The sequence below is a fragment of the Gopherus flavomarginatus genome, chromosome 12 (genome assembly GCF_025201925.1).
Source record: "Gopherus flavomarginatus isolate rGopFla2 chromosome 12, rGopFla2.mat.asm, whole genome shotgun sequence".
Taxonomy (NCBI): Eukaryota; Metazoa; Chordata; order Testudines; family Testudinidae; genus Gopherus; species Gopherus flavomarginatus.
Genome location: NC_066628.1, coordinates 39,095,916 through 39,116,990, shown reverse-complemented (window position 1 = coordinate 39,116,990; position 21,075 = coordinate 39,095,916). Strand labels below are relative to the sequence as shown.

At 49.8% G+C, this 21,075-nt stretch overlaps 1 protein-coding gene across 1 annotated transcript; it reads left to right on the top strand.

The window, feature by feature from the left end:
- The first annotated feature begins 5,184 nt into the window (after positions 1-5,184).
- Positions 5,185-20,703, top strand: HEATR9 (HEAT repeat containing 9). Its single transcript, XM_050921057.1, has 15 exons — positions 5,185-5,281; positions 5,639-5,688; positions 6,887-7,056; positions 8,382-8,496; positions 8,759-8,815; positions 10,486-10,542; positions 11,175-11,235; positions 15,495-15,937; positions 16,384-16,476; positions 17,098-17,217; positions 17,745-17,818; positions 18,791-18,842; positions 19,743-19,829; positions 19,916-20,007; positions 20,415-20,703. Exons 1-15 carry the CDS (start codon positions 5,185-5,187, stop codon positions 20,497-20,499), a joined length of 1,653 nt encoding a protein of 550 aa, XP_050777014.1. The 3' UTR covers positions 20,500-20,703.
- The last annotated feature ends 372 nt before the right edge of the window (positions 20,704-21,075 follow it).

The window sequence follows — 21,075 nt, the reverse complement described above, 5'->3', positions numbered from 1 at the left end:
GAGTGGTTCTTCCATTGGGAAACACGCTACAGATCAACACATACAGTTATCTGTGCTTGGAATAAAAAGCCCAGCATAACATGGATTTTTACAGATCAGTAGATATCTTAAAGCTGAATCATCCCCTCTACTTTTAGCCCCTGGAAGGATGAAATGGGTTGGGGTAATGGCCAAGATTGACTGGTGATTATGTAACAAGGGAGAGAAACTGGAGCAGCAGCATCTCCCCCATGAAGCGGAGGGAGCTCCTTTATGAGATCAATAGGTTCCAAGGGGGATGGAGCTGCTGTATATGGATCATCCCCCTCCCTGCCATCCCAGGGCAGTACCTGTGCACTTCTTCACCCACTGCTGACACTGGCAGCCCTTACTTCCTTGCAAACCTACTCCATGCCTTCTACCCCCTCTAATGGGGGTGGGTATGTGCACTCCTGGGTGAGGGGCAATGCAAGTTTGGCTCCTAAGGGAGCTATGCTGCCTGAGGAGGAGGTAAATAAAGACCAACAGAGAGATGGGTCTTCTGCATGGATTTTCCAACCCCAGATTGGTGGCCTGAGAGATATGGGATTTTTCTGCAGATCTTGGGCTACCTTTGGGGTTGCAGGGCCACTCTGTTCCTCCAGAGTAATAATGACCAATGAGCAACAGAGTTGACTGCAGGTTAGATCAGGAGTCTGGAAGCAGGGGCGGCTCTAGACATTTCGCCATCCCAAGCAGGGTGGCATGCCGCGGGGGGTGCTCTGCCCGTTGCTGGGAGGGTGGTAGAGGGCTCCAGTGGACCTCCCGCAGGCATGCCTGCAGAGCGTCCGCTGGTCCCGCGGCTTTAGTGGACCTCCCGGTGACCGGCAGAGCACCCCCCGCAGCATGCCGCCCCAAGCACGTGCTTGGGGTGCTGGGGTCTGGAGCCACCCCTGTCTGGAAGTCAAATTCCTGGCTCCATTCCAGATTCTGCTCCTTGCTGGAACAATCTGTCAGAAATTTCTGAAGCGAACATTTCCAGTATGGGTAGATCTCCCATGAGCTTTTACTTAGCAGGGCATGGACTGGTCCTCAACCACTCTGAGGCCAAATGCTGCAAGAGACTTAGTCAATTTTTCCAATTATTCCCTTACCTGCTGTTCATCAACACCTCCTCTGACACAGTCTTCATTACTCCTGTGCTTTATTTTTCCTGTTAAGGAACAACTTTGACAATCTACCAATCAGCACATCTGTCTAAGAAGCATTCCCTCTAGGGAATTTCCTAATGAACCTACTGAACTTTAGTTCAGCAAGACACCCAGCTAGTGGCCATTAATTTTGAAAAAAGTCACAAAACCCTATCACAACCTTTTGCAGAAACATGTGCAAATGGCCAAAACCCACAGAAATATTCATGAGAAGCAGCTTGTACAACATAGAACAAATCACAGTGTTTAGATCCAGTGGGCTGGATTCTCCTCTCAGTCCCATCACCTTTGTACCAGGGTTAATGCCACTGAAGTAACTCCCAGTTTCCCTTGATGTAGATGCAAGCAGGATTTGGCACACAGTGTCTGAGTCCACAGCAGGATGGCTTCAAGGCTAAAGGGGCAGACATGATATCAGGGAAGAGGCAGAGTACTACAGCCTCCACAGGAGAAGCCCAGAGCATAAAATGATGCAGTCTTCATGTCTCTAAGGAACCCAACATGCCACTTGTTAAAGTGCGTAACAGCCCTCCTACAGCCATTGATCCTGTTTGCACTGTGCATTAGAGAAGCATGGAGTGTAGGGATCAGAAGTGAATGGAGCATCGACTTGTGACTGGATTCTTGCAACCATCCCCTTTGCATACCAGCACCCTCTGCTTGCTGTGTATTTTGTTCTGCTTGATCCTGCCTTATTTGCACATTGCAGCCTAGATGCTATGGTGATAAGCATATTAGATAGCAAGACATTCAGGCATCTCCACCATGGTTTCTGACATTGGCATTCACTTTCCTCTGCTGTCTGCTCAAAATAAGAGCACTTGGCCCATATACAGTTTACTGGGTGGGTACAAGATCACTGAGGAAAAAAATATATATACATGCACACTGGCTATTGAGAATGTGATTGATTTGGAGCTGGCTATACATGATGAATCCTGCATCTGATGTGGGTGCTTGTTGTTTACTGTATGCATTGTGTTAATTCTGTCAGGTTTTCCAGGAAATGCCCCCAGGAAGTGGGATGGTGCTGGATAGTCACAGCTCTTGGCAAACAATGAAGAGATTCACATTGGTCCCTTGCACGGCCTGCCAGACAAACTTTGCCCAGGAGAGTTCAACCCCTGTGAGGCACGGGGAAGAGAATGAAAAGCCTCATGAGGGTTTAAAAGATACAGACCCTCTCCTGAGAAGGGCAGGCAATTAATAGGGAAACTTAGTCAGACCGTTGGAGAGCAATCTGACCCCCGCCCCCCAGTCTTTAAAGGCCAGGAGTAAAATAAGCCTACCTAAACCTTTAGGTAAGAGATGCAGACAGACTGAGTGTTTTAAAGAGTCCTTTGCTCTTGTTCTGCTGTACTGCCACTGTTAAGATTTGTTTTAAGGCAGCAGTTTTGGGTCACAGTTCCTAAAGGGGAAGAACCACAGGTAGCCAACCCATTCAGACTTGCTAAGCAATCACAGTCCCTACACAGAGGGCTGGGCCCAGTCTGAATGTGAGACTCACAGGATTCTGCCCCAGAAAGGTAAAGACTCTCAGGGCCCAAGACCTGGCAGGGTGCACTCAGAAAAGATGGGGCCCAACAACAGAAGCCAAGAGTGGTTGCAAAGCTAGTCCCAGTTGTGGGAACTGAGCACTGACAAGTCTGGCCAACAAGAACCTGGGGTTTCAGGTTTACTTACCAGATTTTCCTTTTCTATTATACTCACTGTTACACAAAGCAGCAAACTCTCATTACAAGCCCTTCATACAATTTAACAGTCTATAAACAGCAAACAAGGATATTCTGCACCAGTGCACAACTGATATTCCCAGCACTCCCTCACCTCCATTCTTATTAGCAGACACCTGTTGCTTTGTTTCTGAAAGGAGCCCCCAGTGCCTTAAAGGGTTTGATTCTAAGTAGGCTCGGCTGCAGCTGATTTATTCAGGTGCACATGGACAGCTTGGATTTAGCCCCCATATCTTTCCACCATCAGTGGGTGTGGCTCTTTTCCCTATGAGAATTACTGGGGTGGATCATTGCTCTAGGGTACTGCTTTCATTATGCTGACAGACCTGTCCTCCTGCTTACAAATACTTGCTGATTTATGGTTATGCTTCTCTGGTATCCTGCAACAGCAGGCTGTCTCCAAGGCTAACGTATGGAAACAAGCCCTGACAAGCTTGGTTTGAGAATAATTATGTCAAACAAAAGCCCGTCTCAGAGGTGTTATGGTAGGGTTGTTAAGACTCTAGAAGCCAGGCAGGGAGCAGGGGGAGAAAGGGAAAAGTGTGGGAGAGGCGGAGTGCCATTAACAGAACCCCTTTGGAAGAAGCTATTTCCAGGGGAGAAAGGAAAGGAGAGGATGGTAAAGCACAGGTCAGAGAGAAGCTCTAGGAGAGGTGATGTAACATGTAACCAGTCACCTCAGGAGCCCAGCTGGGTTGCTGGACAAACAAAAAACTCTCTGCCCTGGGACAGGGAGAGAGCTTGGAGGAATGCAGAGAGATGTCCAGAGGGGTTGCGATGCAGCCTGGGATGTGAGGCTCACGACCCCATACAAAGGCTTGCAGCTGGGAGCTCCAAAGAGGAGTCGCTCTTATCTAAGGTGTTCAGGTTTCTTAAGCGATGTTCTGTGGCACAGGTTGGGGGCAGTCTTAAGGGTGTCGTGTTTCCACAGCCCATGCCTGGGCCTATTGAAGTCACTTGTAACTTTGCCCATCCCTGACTTCTCTGGGAATTGGATCAGAGCCCATGTTAGGCCTGTTCCTGTTTATCCAACTTCACCGTGTGCTTTCCTCTGTACTGTGCCAATACTCTTCTTTGCTTCAGAGCTAGAGCTGTAGGCTGGAGACTCACTGCCCTCAATTAGCCCCTTGGAGAGACATGGACTGGGCTCTGACCTGGGGGAAGCTGAGTCAGGAGAGGGCTAATGAGTATCCTGATTAGGGCAAGAGAGCCTGCTGTCTCCTACTGTGAGGGGGGTGCGGTGATGGGGCTGGTGAAAGCATGCATGAGAAGCTGGCTGTGTTACAGATGGGGGCCTGATCCTCCCGGTGCTCTGCCCTTAATGCAGTAATTTGCACCAGAGCAAAGCAAGTGCAAAGTGGGTATAAAAGGCTACAAATCCTCCTTGTAAGGCTCCCTTATTTCTGTTACAGAGTTCAAGCAACAGATAATCTCCCCATGCTGCAAGTTCAACTGCTGCCTCTGAATATGTAGGCGGCAGCAGGGGGCAGCAGTGATTCCTCTGCCTGCAGAACCAAGCTGCCTAGGGGCCCTGATGTGCTGGTGAATCAGGCTTTTCCAGCACTCTGATCAATAGGTTTGTCCCCACTGATGCCTACCACATTCCTGGACATTTTGGAATCGATCAGTTTTGGCATTCCAAAGCTGTTGCAAAAAAAAGAGAAATGCTGTTAGAACGTGCTTCTCACGGGCCATTATTCCTCTTTTAAACACAGAGCAACTGAGTTGCAGAGAGGTGCAGCTACTTGCCCAAGAGGTTAGAATTCAAGGGTTTACAGTCCCATGTGTAATTCCTAGACAGTGATGCCTCTAAATGTCTATATTCTATAGATACCATTGTATTAGACCCCCTCATATTGGCAAATGACAATGGGAGCTGTGAGAACACATCCAATCTGATAAGTATCAAAATCCTAGCAGTACCATGCCTCCGTCCCCTTGCTTTGACTGCTCCTTGACCCCTAGTTATTTAGGATCTTCTCTTTCTCCCCTATCTGCTATTACTTGCCTACAACTTTTGCCTGCATGGTGCCTGGAAGAGACTCTGCTGGATGAGACTAAGGAGGTGGAGGAATGTGATGATGTCATCATAACCACTGCTTATGACATCATCCTAAGGCCATCTCTGAGGAATCTTTCCTGGAAGTGAATCCCCAGCAGCATTATGGGGTCCCGTCACTGCATCCATCAGTTTCCTCTCCCACAGCATAAGCCTATGGCTCACTAGATCAATGGCAGGGATTTCTCTGGAACTGCTTTGAGGATCCCAGAGAAGATTAGAAATGAGGGGTATAAAGATGCCCTTAAAGAGGCTTCAAGGTGCCGGTAGCTTAAGAATGCTGTCCTGGAGCCCCATGACTGAGCAAGAAGAGACAACAGGTGAATTACAGTGTTGGGGAAAGAGCATGGATGAGACCCAAGGTTGTTCTGTGAAGAGGTGCTGGATTTCCTCTGTATAGATAAACAAAGATGAGGAGTAAATTCCCAGGGCTGGACTATGCCAGGGATGGAGAGAACCAGTGTGGTCTTTCACGTGTTAGTCTTAGCACAAGTGTATTTGCTTAGCTACTTCATGTAATGTATACCTTTGTCACTTCCTGTGGGGATTAGCTACATTAGGCTGGAGCAGGTGAGGACTTGAGGACCAGGAAGTCATGTGATCAGTCTTGATGAGGGGTGGGAAGAGCCCAACATCCACTCCCTAGCCTGGTAATTTAATATTTTTCCTTTTCTCAGCTGACAAGAAGGAGCTGGAATTCAGGGTATCAAAGCCCTCCTACCACCAGGTATGGTCCTTGTTGCTGCTCTTGGTGCCTGCTCAGATCTCATGGTTGCAGAGAAGGGAATTGGCCTCAGTCATGGGTCTCTTCCTAAAGTTCCTTCCCTACCCACAGGAAGAGTTCTCAGGCTTCCCTCCTGGTAGGGGCTGGAGCAAAGAATAGTGTACCAGTGAGTCTCGTTTTCTCCCATGCAGTGATAACACCATGGGCGCAGACTTGTTTGATTAGAGGGACTGACAGGACTCCTGAATTCCATTTCTGCCCCACCAATTTCCTGCCCCAATTATATGCTGAATGATGAGCACGTTATTTAGCTGCTCTGTGCCTCAGTTTACCTGCACCTAAAACCTGTAGTGGTATTTCTAAAGCACCACAAGTGTCCAGTGCTTCACAGATGCAGAAAAGAGATGTTTTTACCCCGAGAAACTTACAGGCTGGGTAGACTTAACACAACAAGGGAGGACAAACAGAAGGAGCATGTGGGGCGAGGCGAGTGAGAAGGACACACTATGATGGTAAAAGATCACGAGGCAGGCTTTGGTATCTGTCTAGTGATTTACATTCAGCTCTTAATCATGGGAACAGAGCACCTGTTAAGTTTACATCCTAGTAGTGTCTCTTAAAATATATATCCGTGGCTGGTATATAGGATTTGTAGATACGGTAAGGTAAATCCTCAGCTGGTGGGAAGAGGTGTGGTCCCACTGGAAGTCAACGGAACTCAGCCCTCAGTATATCTATGTAGGCTTATAATTTTAAGCAAGTAAACTCTGGCCAGCAGGCAGGAGTGGATGATCCACATTTGAGATCAGTGTGGAAAAGCTGACTCAGAAAGCGAGTCCTGATGAGGGATTTAAAGGAGGAGACTGAAGCTGAGAGGTCCAGAGGATCCCAGATGGCATTCCGGGCAGGGGAGACCATGAAAATGAGCACAGCATATTCCCTCCTGAGGGTATTGGGAGAGTTAGAGTTAGTTATTGTCTGTAAATTGCTCTTAGAGCCTCAGGCGGAAGGAGTTTATAAAAGTGCTAAGTATTAAAAGCCCCAGTCCACAGTCACAGATGCAGAAATATTGCACCAGCCTGTGAAATATGTTTCAGACAACTGGGGCTGTTTGCTTTGTTCCTACAGCTCAACTGGGCATTTTCATCCTGGTGCTGAGATCGATTGGGGGTTTATTAAACAACATTCTCTCCTTCCTCAGACTCCTTGTGAAATTCTCCCACTTCCCCCATCCGTGTGGAGGAAAAGCCCCCTCCAGCATGGCTTTAACCAGCCTTCCATAGTGGAGCAGCCTGGGCTGACTAGCCGGAGGCAGCGATCTGCATACGAGATTATGGCCCAAAGGAAGAAGTCAATGATGGAGAAGAAAAAGTGAGACACACAATGCAGGTTTTAACTTTCCAGCAGAGCTCAGTCTATCTGCCCTGTGCTCTGGACCCATTCCAGCCTGAGCAGTTACATTCTGCCTGTCTAACTTCCCCTTGCGGTTCCAGCGTTCTTCACATACTACCAAGTGCTCTCGCAAGCTAAGAACAGTTAGGCTGGGTCTGTACTTAGAGAGGAGACCCCGAGGGCAGGGTTTCTCAATGCCCAGTCCCTGAGCCCAGTCCAATGCCAATTGCTGAGCTATCCTTTACCCAGCTTAGGAAGGCAGCAAGCCAGCCCCTGGTATCAAAAAGGTTGAGAAACACTGTGCTAGGGAACTGCTATCCTGTGGTTCATATGATGTTAGTGACTTAGGGTGTATCTACACTGCAATGTGTGCCTACATCCTGACTGATAGGGATGTGTTAGCCAAGCCTGTCTCCCCAAAGCCACGTTGCTGACTGAGCCACACCCTCCAAACCCCATATACCCATGCCCCACACTGGTGCTGCAGCAACACAAGTTTGCCATTAGCATTCCTGGGAGCGTAGTTCTTAGTGCCTCAGCAGCTGGAGCCTTTCTGGGGACTGGTGGTTGGCTGCCGTGGGAGAACTTGGTGGGTAGCCTTCTTCCTTCGGAGTCAATACTCCACCTGTGCTCCAGCCTGGCATTAAGGGGATCCAGAGTGCTGCTGCTGCTGCTGGTGGTGGCTGCTGGATCTGATGTGAAGCCAACATCCCTGTGCGGTTAAAGATCCCAAGGTTCTTCTGGCAATTGAACAGATGTTAATGGAACACTTGTCCAGTCAAATGTGCCCCCTAATTTAGATGATGTTTAGACTTGAGAGCTTACAGAAGCACAGCTGTACGGATGCAGCTGTGCCCCTGTAAGATATCTTGTGTAGCCACTCTATGCTGATGGGAGAGAGCTCTCCTGTCAACATAATTAAACTATCCTCAACGAGCAGCAGTAGCTATGTCGGTGGGAGACGCTCTCCCATTCTACAGACAGGAGTGGGGAATAAGACTTCATTTTTCTGTCTCAGCTATTTACCTTTGGGCAGGGACTCTTTCATCATTATGAATGTACAGCACCTTGCGCAACAGAGGCTTGATCTTAGCCTCCAGTCACTGCTTCCCATCTGAAGATCATGGATGTGTCAGATGGGATGTAATTAGGAGCTCTGCACCCAGGACAGGTATGGATTTCTGCTGCATAGATCATCCAGATACCATGACTCCATAAGCCAGGTGTGAAACACAACAGGTGTTACATGTGCTTGACATTCAGAAGAGAAATAACCTGTGATTTCGCCTGTTCTCTGTGGCCAGGCCTGACTTCCTCCTCTCAAAGTTGCTAAAGTCCATCCACAGTTTATACCCAGCGAAGATTAAATGGAAGGACACAGATCCTGGGATCAAGATGCTACAGCTGGAAAGGATAAAGGTCAGGAGCTAAAACTCATGATTTACAAAAGGGGTGCCTGCCAGGTCTCCCTATTCCAGTCCCGTGTCTTAGCCACCAGACCTTCCTTCCTCTCCTTACCAGTCACCACTAGTTCTTGGTGGTGCAAATGACCATGTTGCACCTGGGGTACAAATACTCCACAAAGAAGGGATAAGATGTTTTGCAGCATGTAGCTAACATTTGCAGGAGGGCTTTGAATCCATCAACACATCAGAGATCTCCTGCCTTTGTGTGCCCACAGGAGCTCATGGAGAACTTGGCTTCTTCTGTGGAACAAGAGCAAATCTACGCTGCTCAGGTGACGTACAGGACTTCATTCATCACTGTCTAGAATGTAACTAACCTCAGTCATGTTTCATAAACCATTCCAGCTGAGTCTGATAGAAGCCATGGCTGGAGCAAATCACAAGCCTCCAGGCAGTGAGAGGGAGAGGGGGAATCATAGACGTGTAGGACTGGAAGATACCTCAAGAGTTCTTCTAGGCCGGTGCCCTGCACTCATGGCAGGACTAAAGTATTATCTAGCCATCCCTGACAGGTGTTTGTCTGACCTGTTCTTAAACGTCACCAATGATGGAGATTCCACAACCTCCCTAGGCAGTTTATTCCAGTGCCTAACTACCCTGACAGGAAGTTTTTCCTAATGTTCACTCTAAACCTCCCTTGCTGCAATTTAAGCCCATTGCTTCTTGTCCTATCCTCAGAGGCTAACGAGAACAATTTACCTCCCTCCTCCTTGTAACAACCTTTTATGTACTTGAAAACTGTTTTCATGTCCCCCCTCAGTCATCTCTTCTCCAGACTAAACCAAACCAATTTTTTCAATCTTCCCTCATAGGTCATGTTTTCTAGACCTTTAAATTGCTGTTGCTCTTCTCTGGACTTCCTTCGATTTTTCCACATCTGTCCTGAAATGTGGTGCCCAGAACTGGACACAATACTCCAGCTGTAGCCTTATCAGCGCTGAGTAGAGCCCTGGAGCTCTCAGAACTTCTTTCTTTGTGCCATTAATATAGATCCGATTGCATTGTAATGAAGTTGCCAGTGCAGGTGGCCCTGAGACAGGGAGATCCCTCTGGTGGCCCTACAAGTAGCACGTAAGATCATTCACCCAGCAGGAGTTGGCAATTGCTAGGTTCCCCCCAGCTAGCAGGAGAAATCCCAGGCACAAAGACAGGCTGGAGGACTCAAATTGAACAATGTGTCAATCAACAATCCACAGAAGACCGCCCTTCATAATCATTAAATAACCTCCCTTACCCCCACGAGGCTGGAAGTATCGTTATCCCCACTAACAATACTATTTCCATGCTCAGAATCCCTCCTACACTCGTCTCATTGTGGCTTAGCTGCAGTAACTCACAGCAATTACCTGGGGAATGTCCACACTGCAATAAAACACTCGCCGCACCGTGCTCTCAAAGCCCTGGTCAATCGGCTGGGGCTCGCAGAGCTTGGGCTGCAGGGTTAAAAATTGCAGTGTAGATGTTCAGGCTCTGGCTGGAGACCAGGCTCTGCGACATCCCCACACCTTGTGAGGTCTCAGAGCCCAGGATCCTGCCTGAGCCCAAATGTCTACCCTGATATTTTTAGCCCTGCAACCTGGGCCCTTTGAGCTGCAGTCAGCAGACCTGGGCCAGCCACAGCCACACTGTGGGTCTTTTATTGCCATGTAGACATACCCCTGGAAGCATTCTCCAAGGTCCTAGTAACTGCTGAATGTTACCCCACTCCCAAGGCTTCTACCTAGGCCACAATGACTGCCAGGAGACCCTTGACTCCCCATCCCCTGGGTCTCTTGAGAGACCTGCACTGCAGTGTGCTCATCTCAAGGCTGCCGTGCCGTCGTACTGTCTGTCGTCTCTGATTTCACACTGGGCTGGGCTGAGTGCCATTGGGCGTTGGGTCAGACGTCTCTAATGATTGCTCCGACCTGAAGATTTATGTCTCTGCCATTTGTCTCTTTAGGCCCTGGGCTGCCTTAGGATCACTGATGAGTTTGTGCTGTCTGCACTTCGCAACATCGTAGGTATAACCCATAGGGACATTCCTTCTCTTTATAATGTGTTTTTAATAAAGAGTTTAATAATGAGCTTTAGTGCCTCCTGCTGTCACTGCATTACCAAGAAGTAGGCCTGACCTTTTCCTCCTCCTGAGAGCAGACTCATGGCTAAAGTGCCATTCACACGCACTCTGCTGCTCGTCCCATAATGGGGATCTGGGTTGGAGGAATGGACTCATGGCACTCACTGCAAAGTCACGGGATTGACGCGGCTGGGATGGGAAGGGGAGGCGCGCTGTGCAGGAGATGATCTGAAACTCAGGGCCGCGGGGAGGAAGATGGCTCAGCCAGCATCGCTTATCCACAGCATCCCTGAGCTGACGCTGGATCTCCCAGGCTGGTGCGCGTGCTGCTCTCTGGTGACTAGATTAGTCCAGGGTTCAGGACGCGGGAGAGTGATTTATCAGGGAAAGGGAGACAGCAGACCCGACGGCACGGAGACTAGATTTATTAGGGTGGGGAGAGATTCAGTCATTGGGATAATGATGCCCAAATTAATATAGAAAGCTTGTGTAAAAAAGTTAGAACTGCAGGGGTAGGAAGTGCGGTGCTAAGTGGCTTTTGTCCGGCCTGCTAAGGGGAATCTTTTTTCTAGCTCCAGGTATCCAGGAGTCAGCCCGTGCGATTTGAAGTAACTAGGACCCTGGTTTTATTTGGTGAGTGATTCTTCTAGTCATTTTTCCTTGTCAATGCAGCAGCTCCCAGCTCTCTGACCCATGGATCGGGGAAGGTAGTTAGACGCTGCGGTATTGGCCTGTTGGCACCTACTGGGTATAAATCCCTCTATATCGAGAGGAAGATCTGCCTGCTCTTTCATTCCCTCTGATAGCATCAGTCTTCACAGTCTCAGGCTTTCCAGTGTAATACTCAATGGTTATAATACATATCTGTAACCATGCAAAGGAGTGCCGCCCTTTTAACTTGCTATGCATGCTAACGAAGCTGTGTGTGATGTCGGTGAAGTGTCTAATGATGTTACTGTGCTCTGCAAGACAGTACAGGGCCAATGCGCCCAGCCAAAAAACGTAGGTAACTTAAAATTAAGATTGTTACAGTAAGTAATGTCAAATCATGAACACCAAGAAATGTTCGCTTAAATCCAATCAGCAACACTTAACTATTGCAAAGGTCTGGAAATGAAAACTTACAGCAATTCCAAGATAAAAACAAACTACATTAAGATGGGGTTAAGGCTGAGAGTGTGTGTCAGTAAATTAAAGATATAAAATATAGGACCGTACCTGGTACTTATTGTGCAACCAAGCATTACAAATGTAGGAAATTCAGTGGTGGTTACACATAAAAGAAATGCACAGTTAAGGCACACAACCTTAACTCTGCCCTGGAGTGATGCCATACTATAACCTTATGTTTGAGCTATGTTTTATTATAAAGACACATTTAGTCCCTAAAGTCCACATAGTTCATATATGCAGTGACATGTGAACATTCTAATTCTACACTGACCCTGAAAACGTAGCCACTAAAAGCAGAGTACAGTACTTCAGCCTCTGAGTTCCAGCAAGAAACTTTTTAACAAAGGCCTATTTCCATACACACGGCACTGATATCTCTATAGCAACTACAGCTGCCTGGCACCAAGCTCCAGAACAATACCCTTCAAGGTCTGTTGCACACATACCTCTTCTAACTGCAGAATGGTAACATTTTAATTATTAGATTAAGTAGACATCACATAAAGAACAGCCTGGTACCTAATACTGCTGTGTAACTAATATATCTTCCTGTTACCGCGGTGAGAATACAGGAGGTGGAAATCAGCCTCTCTCTGGTGGAGAGGATTCAGACCAACTGTGGCTCCATCCCTGTATCCATAGAACAACACATAACAACTTGTATTATTGATCCTTCTCACCCAGCCTGTCCTATGTCATACCACTGTTTTAGACGATATTTCTGAACAGCCCATTTTACCAGGGAAAATGAGTCTGAACTGTTATTGAAATGAGATCTGCAACTGCTGTGTAAACATTTCTGTTAGGAAGTTACAGGGCTGAAGAAACATGAGATATTAGTGTAATTGTGCAGAGACCAACTTTCATCTACTTGTAACTTGATTATCGTCTCATTAAATTATTTGGCCTTTATGGGCAAAGTTTTACTCTGCCCTGTCTCCGATCAGCCATGTTTTTCAGCTAACAGTGCTTTCCCTCTCCGAGTTTAGAGAAGTGGGGATAAAAATTGGGTTTATAATTGAACTCTGATTTCACCTTTCACTCTGGAGAGATGAGTCTCTTTGTAATACATGGGGTAGAATGGTGCAGTTGCCTAAACACAAGGGCAAGAGCCAGGAACCCTTTTTAATCCCATCATTGACTCCTTGTATGATTTTGTGCAAATCATTCCTGGACTCATTTTTCCAGTCTGTAAGATGGGGATAACATTTCCCTCCCAGAAGTGTTGTGCCTGTTAATTAGTTATTGTCCATACAGTGCTTTGAAGATGACAACATGTAAGCTGGCACAGACTCACCCCTGGAGGTGCCTCCTGCTGGTCATCCTCAGGAATTAGCTCTTGGACCCAGGAGCACCCTCTGCAGGCCGGTGATCCACTTGTTATTGGCCCCCATGTCCCTCCCAGGACCCCAGTGCCCTTATCCCCATGTTCTGCCTCCTGCAGTACCCCACAGTCTTACTGGGTTTCCCCACCCCAGGGGACCCCCCCCCCACTCCCTATCCCCACATGACCTCAGTTGTGGCTACTGCCAGTCTCTGTTTAGCCCCCATGCCCTGGGGCAGATTGCAGTCTATCAGTCAATCATCACAGGCAACAAGAGGTTTGGACTGGCTGCCTTTACCCACCCTCCAGCTGCGCCCCTGCAAGCCCAATACCTAGGAGGCCTAAAACTAGGCCCTGCAGCATGGGGAGTTACTGGCCTGGGGCTTTCCAGCTCCTAAGGCTTTTCCTTTTCCTTGCCCCTAGGTGAGTTCCCCAGCAGCCAGGCCTGTCTCCCTCTCCAGTCAAAGAGAGACTGCTGCTTCTGGCTTCCCTGGCCTTCTTATAAGGCCCAGTTGCCTAGTTTGGGGCATGGCCCCTTTTGCAGCCACTTCCCCCAATCAGTCTGGGTTTTACTCCCTTGCCCAGCCCCAGCCCCCTGCAAGGCTTTTCCAACCCCCTTCCGGGTTGGAGCGGGTGGTCACCCCACTACACAACAGCTATGCAAGTATTAAGTGGTGTTAAGCATAGAGGTGTATATGTGTGAATTTGGGACAAAGGCATGTGGTTTTTTTTTTGTGTGGATCAGGGATCTGCCACAAAATTCTCAAGAGGCAAAGAGAAGCTGGTTGTGACTAGCCATCCGTAAAGAACATAACATGTCTTACGCTTTCTCTTTACATATACTCCATCCAGTGAGGCCTTATCTCTGAGACCAGGGAAGAGAGGTTTAGGTACCTCAGGAACATCTCTTAGGCTAAATAAATTACATTATATGCATGTAGAATCCTTGATATTGTATCAGTCTGTGGCTCCCAGAGGTCTGTTCCAGGAGACATGAATAGGCAGGTGTAGTGATGGGGTGTGTGAATGCCGTGGTACCTGTTAGGGGGAGTGAGGAGAGCTGTGGACTAGGATGTGGGAGGTCTGCAATACAAAGGGTCATGGGGCAAGATCTGTAGCAGAGTTTCTGCTAGTAACAGGGGGAAGCCGGAGAGCAGGATGTCAGCGGGTGAGGGAAGAGCTGCTGGAGTGGGTTAGGAGAACTTCTTCAGGGGGTTGAGAGGGGAAGCAGGTGATCTTATTCGCTCCAGAATGTGAGTCCTGTGGGCCTGTGTTACAGCCCCTGGTGCTGTTGCACAGGTCGGGGTCCCTGCCCTCACACCTTCCTATGGCTGGAGCGTTCGTTGCCCTGTGGGACTGAATGGGAGGATTTCTCCATTACTGTGTTACAGAGAGGCTGTGCTGGCTGCGGAGCCGCACATCAGAGCAGGGCCTGGGAAGTGAGCTGATGCATCCTTACCACAGGATGGCTCTGTGGGATCAGATCTGGCTCGGAGACTATAACCCGGGAGCCAGTGGGGGGCTCAGAGCAGGGCTCCTCCCTTCCTGCCCTTAGAGAGCCAGGACAGGACAAGCCGTGCTGCTTTTAACTCCTTGCTTGCCAAGAGCACAGAGGGGAATATGTGTGCATAGAACCTGGCCAGCTGGTGACAGGGCACGGAGATGGGTGGAGGGACTCAGGGAAGGATAGGATGGATGGGGGAAGGGAAGGAGGGATGCAGAGAGAACACAGAAGGGGCAGGAGGAGTCTATGTGTGGAAGAAATGTGCAGGATGATGGCTCTTCTCCTTGAGGGGATCCCTGAGGAGATCATGCAGGGGCCTCATCTGACTGGGGTTCCCCCGATGCAGACTGGGCCCACGATAGGAGGGAATTGTGAAAGGGGCCAGCCTTGAGGTTGGCCTGTTCCCTCTCTCTGGTGGCTACTGTTTAATTACAGAGAAAGGCCTGAGCCACCATGTTTGGCTCAGGTGTGAGTGCATTCTGCCGCTGGGCCCATCTCTGGAGAAAAGTGATACAAGGAAATGGGGTCTATGCTGCCAGGCAGGCTTGGACTGAAGAGGAGAGAGGCCTGCATCCACCAAAATCTGACAGGTTCCCTGGGTTATCTCTAGCCTTCAAGCCGAAGCCTCTCTCCACAGACAACACCTCCCCACCCCAGGCTGGAGAGGCTCTTGTCTTTTTCCTGCTCCTAGGTCCTTTTAATATTCCTGCACAAGGAGCCATCCAGAGCCTACTGCATCAGATGGCTCATGGGCAGCAATCAGCAGTGTGCCATCCTGCTGGTCTGCTGAGTTTACCCCTGGCACCCAGTTCCCAGCGAGCGGCCAGCTGTCTGAGCTCTGGTGGTCAGAGTCGGTCATTGCCTTCTGGTTTTGTGCTGTGCTTGGGGCAGGTTGCCTGGATGCCACTGTGGTGAAGGAGCTGATCAGACACCTGAAGAAGGGAAGCCCGACTCAGAGAAAAGATCTCCTCGCTGCTCTGGTGGTGGCTTTGCACGCGTGGGCTGCAGGACCCGAATCCAAGGTCCCGGCTCCTGCTGAAACTGGACCAAAGGGCTCAGGGTCTGCCTTTTCCTGGTGCCAGTACCGCCAGCCCCAGTATGAGATGAAATGCAGTCAACACCACTGCTCTTCCTTTCTGTCCCAGCGGAGTGTGGTGGGTGCCCGGGCCAGGCTCATTGGGACCCTAGAGCAGCTGGCAGCCTCACAGGACCGCACAGATGACTTGGTCCTCTTGGGAGCCACCTGCTTGGTGTATCTGGATGCATCCAATCCCGCTGCCCTGGAGGCGCTGCTGAGGTGCCTGACCCAGGAGAACATGAAGAAGAAAATGCAGGTGCGGATCTTGCCTGATCACAGATGACTCCATCCTCTCCACTTCACTCCAGGGCCACCCATGAACCTTTCCCAGCTGCTTTGCCCATTGGTTTCCATTACCTGGGGAAGAGAAAAACAAAGGCAGGGTTGTCCCAGACTGTTCCCTCACCCACGACCTGGTTCAGGATGGTGATCCAGAGACACCACTGCCTCGAAATCTCTCAGTCTGTCTAGACAGGCACATCTGCTCAGCTGTGCCCCCCTCTGCATTCTCTGCAGATGTGCAGCTGCTCCCCTCCCAAAGGGTCTCCCTTTGCCAATAGTTGCCCCGGCTTTGTATGGGAGAATCTGTTACAGTGCAGAGTACAAAACTTGGGGGGGAAGGTGTTATTGATACATGGGTTTAGACATGGGGCCCAAATTCTTCCTTGGAGTCTGTGACCCTTCTCTCCCGATTCCCTGCAGGCTTTGCTCATGCTGGTAAAGCATGTGAATGTTGTCCACGCTGATATCATCCAGGCCCTTATAGATCAGCTTCGCCATTCTCCAGTGTACAAGGTAAGGAGGCAAAGCTACCACCATCCTTATTCTGTGGGAGTGGGGACAGGAATGCTAACCCACTGCCAGTGTTTCTTTCCCTCCCACTCTGCCCATTTCCATGGCCCTGTATTCAGGAGCCCCACTGCCAGCCTCCAGGTATCCACAGGAGCCTGGTTACTCTGGCCATGTGTCCAGTGTAACCTGGCCTGTCCCCACGTCTATGTATCTTTATCCACATGCTCTAAGGGTCATGCCTAAAATCTGGTTGCTGTTGTCCTGGTGCCTAATTGCCCAGTGGAGCATCCACATCTCCTAGTCTTTTGTAGTCGGAGAGACTCTTGGGTTCTCTTTTAGTGGGACTCCTGAAGTGGGCCTCAATTCTTCCTAGGATGGCACCACTTCAGCTCCCCTTCTGGGCTAAAGGCACAGCAATGCCCTCTCTGGCTGGTGGCACTGCCAGCAAGGATCCCTAGCCTGAGCACTGGAGAGACGTGGAGTGACCTCACTTGTAACACAGAGCCCCTCCTGCTCCTCCCTCTTCCCCAACACGTGCACACAGACACTTCCTGCTTGTGTTGCACGGAGGGCCTACGACGAGTGGCTGACCCAGCGTGATCTCTTCATGCTGCTTCCTCACAGCATCGCGCTGATGCCGCCAATTTGCTGAGCACCATTGGGCTGGAGCCAATCCGATCGGAAGGCTTGGAAGAGGAGGTGTTCCAGCTGCTGGTGGAAAAGCTGCACCAGGAGCCGTTTCTGGTGAGGCTCGGGGCATGGAGGATTTAATCACAATGAAACGGAATAGCAGACTCTCTTTCCAAGAGAGCGCATCAGGGTCATGACCCCCAGGCTTTCCCTGCTCCAAAAAAAGGGACATTCATAGAGCTTTTACCCCAACTACCTCCCACTCTGATGGGCCATCAGTATGGAGGATGCGCTAGTGAATTCACTTCCATTTAAACATGAGCCCAAGATACAGTCAGGATCCAAAATCCAACAGTATTTGAATCTGGTGTTTAGCCAGAGACCAGCCAAGAGGTTTGGATCCAGATCACCAGAACCCAGAGCCAGGTTTTGGTTCAGGCTAATCTTAGTCGTGATCTTATTGTTCTTCACTCTGGATTCATGTGAGGTCAACAAAACACTGAAAAGATGTTGGGGCTGAGGCTGACCGATAAAGACTCCCCGCATGTGCACACACCCCACAGCCCCACCTGCTCTGAAATGTTCCCACCGCGGCCCGCACTGCGTCTCTTTTCCGACTCACATCTCTCTCTCGTTCACAGGTAGTGAGACAGACTGTGGCAATGACTGCGGCAGCTCTGCAGATGAAGGGGCGAATCTGGGATATTGTGGAGAAGTAAGTGGCCAGCAGAAGAGCCAGAGACCCAGTTCTCTACTGCTTCTGTCCCACCATGCGCGTTGAATAAAGCCTAAAGGCCGGTGGCGTGGTCTGGGTTGGATTCCAGGATATTTTCCCTGGGCCCACATCTTTAGGAACCTGCCTGCTACGCTAATTTTCACTGGCTTGTTCATGTCTCTCCTGGTTCCCACAGTTCCAAGGCTTAGCCTTTCCTCCAGGCCGGATGGCGGCTAGCAGTGACTGGCAGAAGCCCAGGGAAGGCACAGACATGATCGCTTGGGTGGGACAGCTTTGGCCCTCCACCCAAGATCTTCCTCTTTCCCCAGTGGGTGTGTGGTGAAATTTAGCCACACCCAGAGTTACAGCACAAGCCCTCAGGTTTGGGGCTGGGGAAATCCCTCAGTTTGCTGACATCCACCGTGATTCAGGGAAGTTTCACTTGGGATGCTCTGAGACCACTTTCAAGACACGCCCCTCCCAAGCCTCTCCTCCCAAAGGGCTTAATGTACAGAGCAGCTACCTCCTCACCTGCTCCTAATTACCTGGTTAACAACAGTGGGAGGAAAGGCTACAGCTTAGGCCAAAGGGGGGTGGCTGCCAGAGAGGCTGGAGGCTACCCCAAAACAAGGAGCCACCTAAGGCCTGGACCCAGAAACCCCACAGAAAGTGGGCTGAGATTGCTGGAGACAGCTAAGTGGATTTCTTCTCCTCCATGCACAAGGCTGGGGAAAGGAGCAGACTTTCTCAGGCCTTTAACTCTCCACTATAATCTGAAGAGTAGCCAGCATAGGCTGGAAAACCAGGGGTTTAAAGGTCCACAGTGGTCCCTTATGCAGAGAGGGTGGGATCTGCATCCCCTCACAGTGGCGGCAGAAGACAAAAGCGTAGTGGGAGTGGCTCCCTTTAAACCCTGTGGGAGGGGAGAAATAGCCTCATTTCTGTCCAGTAATGCTGTGTGCATCGTGGCAGGCAGCTGAAGGAGAAGAGTGAGGTGAGCCGAAGACAGGCTGTGGTTTCCTTGGTAAGTCACGTTCTGTCCTGAACCACTAGATGTGTTAGACAAGCATTACCTTAGAGACAGTGTGTGGGTGATGGAGTGGGCTGTGTGATCTCTCTATGGGCTGGATCCCCACCTGCCTTGTGTTTCCAGCTCCAATCCGTTCTCTACTTGCTGTCAAGTCTATTCTGCCTCTCTCTGCCTTTCTCTTAGGTTCCTCAGACTAGAGCTCCACCCTCCCTACGTTACTTCCTTTAACTTGGGAGCTATGCATTAATCTCTTGGTACATTGCCGCCTCTTTATCTTGGCCTGCAGCCTGTCTGCTTTCAGAGCAGCTCAGCTGGACCACAGCAAGGCCGAATGACTCCAGAAATGGCCTGTTGGGTTGTGGAGCATCCTGAGGGTACAAAATACAGCCTAGGCAGCTGGCTAGTGAAAGCTGTTACCATCCAATGGCCGGTTGGCTGGCTGTTCATTTTCTGCTGGACACTGTCCACACCTCAAACTGCTTCCAGAACTGTTCACCCTCATTGACAGAATCCAGATATTGCCTGGACATGGAGATGGGCTGACCCCCTCGGCCCTGGAGGTGATTCCTGGTCAGGACTGAGGTGTGTTGGTGGAGCAACGTGGGGGGATCTTGCACAGATGCAGCCCTTGCTGTAGTTGTTTTGGGAACAAACAGAAGACTTTGGTCCCCAGAGGTGGCCATCTCATGCCTCATGCCAGCATTACAGTTACTCATTAAAATAGCCCTGGTGTAATGTTACTGTGCACTGTAGACTTGTGCCAGTTATAACCATAGGGTGGTGCCTAATCAACCTTGGAAACGAATCGTCATGTCAGATTTTTTTCAAACCACTCTGGATTTTGAACTTTCAAAATGCTCCGTGACGCTCTGCTTCCACATCTCCTGTCACTAGGGGGTCCTTGGTCTTCGCAATAAGCATGTGTTCTTTACCTTGCTGGAAATGCTGGAGGTGGACAGCAGTCTGGCCGTTCGCATCCAGGTTAGTGATGTTCTCCAGCGATGTGTGTGGTTCTTGGTGTCCAGGAGCAAAGGCATCACTTGTGTGCATGTCACTTCTCACTGCAGGTCATTAGGACGTTTTGCACCTTGGGAATGAACAATACGCACGTGCTGAAAACCCTGATGCTCAAGGAACAGACAGATGGGGCTCTAGCCAGGTACAATGCAGATTGAGGGATCGGAGGTAATGACCAAGGTGGGTTGAGATTTTGGGGGGTGAGGTGCCACAGGGGTTGATTTGCTGGAGTTCTGCAGCAATGCTTCTCAAGGTCACCTCTGCCTGTTTTGGGGTGGCTAGGCAGGTCTGTGAAGCACCAGGATTGAAGTGAACAAACTCAGCTGGATTGAGCTAGATGAGAAATGGGCAAGGCATATGCCAGCTCAGAAGAAGTCCATGTTGCTTCAGGGAACACATGAAGGACAGGAAAAGAGTGGCCCAAAGGCAGGGTACACATCTCCGCGGTGTGGGTAGAGGACTAATCAAGGACCAAGGGAGGGAAATTCTCCCCAGTGCCCCTCCTTTCCATCCCAGTCACTCATCGTTCTGTTTTCTCTCTGGTTTTAGAGAATGTGCGAAAGCTGTGAAGATCCTCCAGAAGCTCCCTGGTGCTAGAAGAGGCTTGGAGCATCAGATCTCTCAGCTCTCCTGAGGCCCCACTGTCTGGGAGTGGCCTGCTGCTGTGGGAGCTCAGAGGGAGTAGCTAACGTGGAGAGAACGCAGGGGATTTAAAACACCAGCTCTGTAGTCAGGGGTTCTTCTGGACTGTGTGTTTTGCATCTTGTCTCCTAAGAGTGCTGGGAGATTGGAATATTCAGGGGTGTATGTGTAATAATATATTTTGTGTGCGTGTTCATTTGTAGCGTGTGTTTCTCCATTCCTAGAGGCAGGGGGCTGGCCTCTTGGTAACATGGTCAGCAGCCAGGGTCTCTCACTTGGCAGGACCTAGTTAGGACTAGAGTCTGCTACCCACACCCATGCCAGATAGTACCTTGCTACTCCAATTGATTTCAATGGGACTATGCACTGAATGAGGTGCTACTCAAAGGGAGTAACTGCGGGGCATAGAATCAGCCCTTCATTTATCAATCTGCATGTGAACGGGACCCTCGGATCCTGTGGCAAGTGGCTCTGTCTGAGAACCAATATGGACCCAGCCACCTGCCAGCCTGGAAGCACATGTACAAATGCACCGCCTCCTGGACTGGTGCCACCATTGGCCTGGCCC